This window comes from Sander lucioperca, chromosome 12 (genome assembly GCF_008315115.2).
Source record: "Sander lucioperca isolate FBNREF2018 chromosome 12, SLUC_FBN_1.2, whole genome shotgun sequence".
In the NCBI taxonomy this organism is placed as follows: Eukaryota; Metazoa; Chordata; class Actinopteri; order Perciformes; family Percidae; genus Sander; species Sander lucioperca.
The window spans coordinates 27332843-27340342 of NC_050184.1; the positions used below are offsets into that span (position 1 = coordinate 27332843).

At 39.8% G+C, this 7500-nt stretch overlaps 1 protein-coding gene across 1 annotated transcript in view; it reads left to right on the forward strand.

Annotated features, from left to right (window-relative positions):
- plxnd1 (plexin D1) overlaps nt 1-7500 on the forward strand; it is a 64637-nt gene that overhangs the window by 11864 nt on the left and 45273 nt on the right. The window contains exons 5-7 of the mRNA XM_031316386.2: nt 1051-1180; nt 6725-6902; nt 7175-7283. Of these exons, the coding sequence (XP_031172246.1) occupies nt 1051-1180; nt 6725-6902; nt 7175-7283 (417 nt within the window). The remainder of the gene's footprint in view (nt 1-1050; nt 1181-6724; nt 6903-7174; nt 7284-7500) is intronic.

Here is a 7500-nt window from a genome sequence, read left to right on the forward strand (position 1 = left end):
TATTAAACTACTGAGCATGTGTTCATGAGTTTGTTTTGTTTGTGTCGAGTGGATTTTTTGTGTGGCTTGCACAGGCACTCAGTTCTATTTTTAGTTCAGCAGCTGACCTCATGGCTCCTCTCAGTCCCTCATTGCCAATGGGACTGAGAATCTCGACATTCGCTTTCCGGACACAAATACTCACTTAGAAGCATGTGGGCACATAGACACATGCTTTATTTTAAAACAACTATAGAAGTGTTAGAGGGAAGTGGGATGTGCCAAGCTCATTATGTGGCATGTAGGGACGTTGCTAAATGTGGCCTGTTTGGTTTCTCCTTACTCTGAGGTCACTTTGTCCTTCCAGTCTGCTTTGCAGATGAACTGAGCTCTGTGCCAATGGCCAGTGAAGTTCATTAGTGAAGCAGAGAGTACGAGGCCACCTTCCTTGTTGAATGCCCTCTTACAATTTTTCTGTCCTAGACATTCCTTATACTCACAGATGGGCACAAACACACTGTATTATGTATGCATGTCCACACTGACATATACATTCATGGACGCACTGTTGGTCCACACAGATTAAGAATCAGCAGTATTTTTTATTCAACGGTAACTGGCCCCTGATCTTAGTGCCTGCAGGATGGGTTTCCATAGCAATGTGTGTGACCTAGAGTCAAGTAGTCTCTTGTGTTGAGCCAAACTGACAGCCAAGGTCTGAATGTGACATTAGGAGACCAGAGCACCTCAGAAATCTGTGTGAAGCAGACCATAAAGCCCAACGGTGAGAATTTGTCAAGTCCTGGGATAAAATGAAAACACAAAAGTTTGTCCTCTCCTCACAAAGGATAAAATGTTGACCTGAAAACTCAGTCTGGTAGTCCAATGATTGGGTCTCGATGACAAGCCATTACTATATATGAATTTCTTGATTTTAGTTTCCATGACATATTCAGTGCAGGCAATCTCCAAAAAAACCCTGTCTCGTTGTGCTGTAATCTAATCTTCACCTAAATATGACATGATAAACATGATTACTGTACCAACATTTCTGTCTGTCACTTTGTCCAGATGTACCATCCAGAAGGAGTGTGCTCAGGGGCTGTTGGCACGCTCCTGGATCAGCATGGGTGAAGGCCCCCAGCAATGTCCTTCCATGACTCTGACACCTCCAGAGATCAGCATTGCTGCAGACATCAAGGTAAAAACTCACTCCATATTATTAACTGTCCATCACACCCATTTCACAAGTCAAATAGACATTACTGTTGTTCATGTTTAAGTTATGGTTGTAATGGGGGTGTATTTAAAGTTCACTATGTCTCATAACCTCAGTCATGCAAACACTGTTTGCTGCAGCAGCTCCCTCCACCACCCCAGTTTCCTCCTTACAGTATGTGCTTAGGTTTTGGTAAAGTTGACTTTAAAGCGGCTATAATAAAAAAAAAAAAAAGGTCACAATGTGACACGCTTTGCGTTGGTTTCAATATGTGCCGAACAAAGTTAGAATATAATGTGATGTACAATCAACATCACACGCTGCCAATGGCACATGCCATGTGTGACTGTTGTTTTTTACAGTTTGGAATGTCAGTGGCACCGGCAGGATTATATTTTTTAGCCCTTACATAAACCTCCCACCCGCTAGTAGCTAGGTTCCCAAGTGCACACATAAGCGAGCGAAAAAGAGAGAGTGATTGGTTCATGTTTTTTTTTTTTACGTTACAGATACAACACCACCATAAAACTCTGATTAGCCATACTGCTTGCAATTCAAATACCAGCAAACATTGGTCGCTCTTACTCAACAGCCCCGGTAACGTTAACAGAGATTACGTCACCAGTGCCCCCCCACACCCTCTTTTCTCCACCAATGACCAGAACGCACACTGACCATTCATCTACCATTCATTCCCGTCATTGGCAGAGATATGGGAGATGATAGACTTTCTCCGCTAATCCCAACCCAACTGTACAAAATTAATTTGAAAGAAATGTACGCACGGTGGGTACAGGATCAGGCGCCACTGTGGAATGTTAATAATTAACACCCTTACTAATATGATCAGTTCTGCATGCACATTTCCTTTTGTCCACAAACTGATCTGAATACACACACTATCAAGACATTGATAACTTACTTTACATGTATCACTTTGTTCGTAAAACAGCCAACCAGGTGTTTGTATGTAAAACCAGAGTTTACTGGTGGCACAGCATGAGAGAGCATGCCATACACAGCTGTTTCCCTCTCTCCAGCGTGTGTGTGAGCAGTGACTTTAACCATTTACTGATAGTGATTAACTTGTATTTTGATATTTGCCGAGAAAGTTAGTCTACAGCTGCTGCTCCAAAACATACCAGGTTCAGATTCCTGAAGACAAATTGGTTTAATTATGACGAACATTCAGACAGACACTTAATCGGAGGAAACACTATTAGATCTAATTCATATGAAGTTTTACTATTTGGAATGCGAGGGGTGAAGCAAAAATATTACGGTTCTCAAGCCCCTCATGGCATAGACTAACGCACAGGAAAGCCCCACGTGTGAAGGAGGCCCAGATTTTCTTTTTTGTCAGATAAACTTATGGTGAATAGGTTTGTGCAAGTAGAAGTGTTCCGTATCCAGGTCTTGGTATCGTTACTCCATACCTTTTAAGGTGGTGATGGCATTTTACGCAACTGAATGCTTCCATTCACATGGGTATTGAATGAAGTAGAAAAATAAAGGTAACAAATTGTGATGTGGAGGCAGGGAATAGTGGACCCAGATGCAGAGATGAGGCAGGCAGGCAGGAGATGAATATAACTCAGGGATTTAATTCAACAAAAAGCGGCAGTACAAAGACTGGAAAACTCACAAGGTAATGCATAAGTGACGGGCAAAAACACAGGCAGAAACACAAGCTGAAACAAGACACGAGGGAGCACAACACAGGTCACAGGGAATAACACAAGACGATCTAACAAGAGACAAAGGGAACACAGAGGCTAAATACATGAGGTGATGAGTAAATCAGGAACATGTGAGACAACAGGTGAAACACATCAGGGCGGGGCAGGACAATCAACAAAGGAGGGAAACACAGAGAGTAAAACTAGACATGACAAGACAGAGAACAGACTATCAAAATAAAACAGGAAACAGGAACAACTGACAGAAAACATTAAATCAACTAAACACAGAAACTTAACACAATACAACAGAGAACACAGGAATCAACCAAAAAACATACCATACACAGAACACAGTCAAGACCGGGTAAACACCATAAACAAGGGGATGACTAAACAGAAGTATACAGAATAAATATACAAACACAGGAAAACATACAGAAATAATAATACAGGAAACCGAAATATACAAAACCAGGCAACAGAAATGTCGAAACCATAACACAAATGAAGTACTCTATTGGTTTCGGTATTACTTTAAGGGTACTAGTATTGGTACTGGTATCGTGGTTTTTTAAACGATACCCAGCCCTACTCTTATCTGATGGTGCTACTTGGGAAATTACCTCAGCCAGCTTCTGTAATGCAAATCCATAGTGAATGTAATTTATCGCAAAATGTGCAGCCAAGAAATAATGGGTCTGCTTCATCAAACATCTTCTCCATCAACAGCAGCAGTCTCAGGGAGCAGACTGGACTATAAAATGATCCAACCTTTTCAACACAGAATACATTTAAACAGACTTGATTATTATTACACATTAATATTGCCTCATAAGATAAAAGTGCCCGATTAAATTTTCTCTAACATGCTTGGTTATGCAGTTAGGCCATCATGTAATTGGTTTATGACATTCAAAAATCTGATCTCATACAGGCTACAATATAATCTGATGTAATTATTTTCATTATTTTGAATCCAGAGTGGGACAACCAAAATTGCACACAGAGCACATGCTGCACACAGCTTTCTCTATCTCTTCTGCTCGTCAGCAAGCACCGAACTTTAATCTACCAAAGGTATTAACGCTGTTTTGATTAACTGTGCACTCTCTGGAACAGCTGTCTGGAGTAAACATTAACATGTCTGGCCACGCGACTTGGCATTGTGGTATTACTTTATTGCGGACAGTCAGACATCTGATCTCATACGCATCAGACTACAACATCTGATTTAATTCATATTTATTTTTCGGCTATTTAAGATAAGATAAGATAAGATAAACCTTTATTGTCATTGAAATTGTGAGTGCCACAACTGTAGGTGCATTAAAGATAGTAAACAAGATACATAATAAATATCTAAAATCAAGAATAATTTAAGACATAAAAAACACGACTGGACAGGAAAAAATATTTCACATGGTGTATGATTATTGTAATATTATTGCGGTATGATAAAGGCATGTTATTGGTTTGGATGTGTGTTAAGTGTTCTGATAGCCCATGGAAAGAGACAGTTTTTCAATCTGTTTGTTCTGGATTTTCTGCTCCTGTACCTCCGCCCAGAGGGAAGCAGGCTGAGCAGGTAATGTACAGGGTAAAGGTGGTCATTGATAATCTTATTAGATCTGGAGAGGCAACAAGAGCTGGCGAAGGCATCAAGGGAGGGTAGGGGGCAGCCGATTGTTCTTTCTGCTGACCGTATCACCCTCTGCAGCCTTTTCTTTTCAGCCACTGTGCAGCTATTTGTTGTAATTCAGGGTGGGGTTAAAATATTGAAGCCCTTTAGCAGCCAGAGTTTATTTAGCAGCTCTTTATTAAAAATGTGTGAGTGGCTGTATTTTCATCTCTTTGTTTTTTGTACGTTTGTCATACATATTTGTTTGTTTAAAGATCTTGGGGAGAGTGTACTGCATTTGCACATGCATTCAATGTCAATGGGAGAGACCAACAGAAATATAAATAAGCCAGGGGAGGGTTTGTTTTTTCCTGAAATGAAATATGAGATTCAGCCCCCCCTTCCCACCACAATAACTTCCATACCTTCCCTAAGTCAATACCATCATGAACATAAATCAGTGCAATACCATGATAAACTATCCCCTTAGTTTAGTTTAGCATTAGCATGACAGATAAACGTGTTAGTTTTAGTGCAGTTAGCGTTAGGGCATGAGCACTGATGTTAGCTTTTGTGTTTACCTAAGATTTTCAGCACAACTGTATAACCATTGACTTTAAATTTGAATTTAAACCGTTTAAAACAACTGTTGATTTAAACATGTATCTTAGACTAAATAATTACATATGCTGCTGTATCTCAAATCAATTCTACACAGTAATTCTAACTGGGTTTTACAAAAGTATGTGCAAAATATCACTATGCATACCAAATTTGCTTGATTTTTTGAAGGTGTTGCTGATGGAGCTACTCACACCTTGAAAAAAATAACATCAATTATTGTGAAATAAATAGAAAATGTAATCTTTGGAAAAACATTTGCTTTGTCTTTTTTAGATTTAATTTGCCGTAGCTTTCCATTGTGGCAGTTTGATTGCCATACAGTAATTTAATTTATTTGAACTGCCAAAATAGTAAACTATAAAGATGAGTATACAGTAGGCCTACGTACTGTATTGTTGCCCCCATTTGCAGTCGCAAACCAATTAGATTTTTATCAGCCACTAAAAATATTGTTGAACAAAATAAGTAATATTATCAAGAACATACACTACATGATTCCAACTCCCATTACACAAGTTTCCATTGTGCAAATGACAAAGTGATAGACACAACGGCTCTCCTGCCACAATGAAAATGAACCTTAGAGTAGGATGAGCTTCATCATAGCTTCACATAGAACCCCCTCACGTATATCTTGTATTGAATGGATTTGGGACACAGGGAAACTGTTGAATATCGAATGCTACATAACACCACCAGTCTGATTTGAATCAAACCTGACAGGATTATATATTCTGGCAAAAAGAGTGCCTGCATCATACTTACCTGACATGTAAACCATTGTTTTCAATAATTTCTTCTAGTCGGTATATCATGTAACAGAAGCATGATAACAATATGATAATTAGCTCCCAGAGTTCTGACACTTGGAATATATTTGACCTTTAATTACAGCTCATAATTAGACGAGACTGAGAGACGACAGGTCATTAATTGGTTCATTAATTGTGGATATTTGCCTGTTATGTAGGTCAGTTTGGCTTTGGGCTGTAATAGATCTACCAGCTGCACAGACATCCATCAGAGCCACAGGAAGTTTGGCTCAAGGTTGTCTTGCTAAACAGGAAGCAGCAGGCAGGAATTCAGGACCTTAGGCAGGAAATCGTCAATACCACCGAACAATAGAGCAGATTTTTAAGACATGTTAGCATATGTTGCTGGTAACTTCAGTTCAGATCTGCTGAGCCACGGAATATGTCACCTTGCTCTTCCTCTCTGCTTAACAATTTTTGTCTGCCCCCCCCCCCGCTTCCCTTTTTTTTCCTCACATTAAAATCATTTAGCTGAAATTCAGTCATGTCATTGAGGTGTTATGTTTCTCATTATACGTCTGTCATACTTCTTCACATACCCAGATTTAGATGTGAATGTAGCACTGTGCCATCTGTTTCTTCATTGCACATTAGTTTCTCTATCTCTCTGCCTGAACTCCTGAAGAAACTTGAAGTAATTCCAGCGCCATTTGCCCTCTACCATATACTAACTGTACATACACTGGATTTGAATATATGTGTGTTGGCATGGGGAATTTAATTAGTAATTAATTTCTTTTAAGAAGAGCTGTTATTTATATTTATGCTCCTATATCTGTTTCTGTTGTAGGATGTCGGCATTCTGATAAATGGCAGTGTTCCTGATCTGGTCGGCTCCCGGGTGGAGTGTGAATATGAGCCAGGTTTTTCTACAGTTGCCACGGTGCACTTGGATTATGGTCCTGCTCAGATCCAGACCTGTCCCCTGCTCCCTCGAGAAAATTACCAACCAATCCTCCCTGGCACAGGTGAGACTGAGAACATCTATTTGGCTGCGTGCCAATGCTGCCATACATATCGCTCCACACACTACAAGTACAGCTACAGTATGTGATTCATTTTGGTATTCACAAGATCTTGAGCTGTACTACAACAAATGTAATTTCCCCTTCTTATCTTTCAAAATGCGGAAAGTCAGTGTAGCGCGAGGAGGCCTCACTGTCTAGTTTGTGCTATGACAGTGATACCATCTCGAATGCTCGAAACATGCTGCATTGTTTACATGCCCTTGTTTCTACAGATCATCTGACTGTTTCTGTGGCGATAAAAGTGAATGGCACATCGGTGGTATCTGGGAGTTTCATCATTTACGACTGTGAGAGGACCGGAGCAATACACCCCAAGACGTCGTGAGTCGCACATCTATTGTCAACACTGTTAATCTCAAATTCTATTTTTTATGGCTGGCTTTTAGATGTCTATAAGCTTTCAGCAGTTCCAAAGATTGATTTCCGCATTTCCTTTTTAGATCTTCATCCACTGCTACTTGATTTGCAGACAATCACTCAAAATCAACCTTCCTAAATTAAACCTAAATACCAATAAACTATTATTATTGCCAAGCTT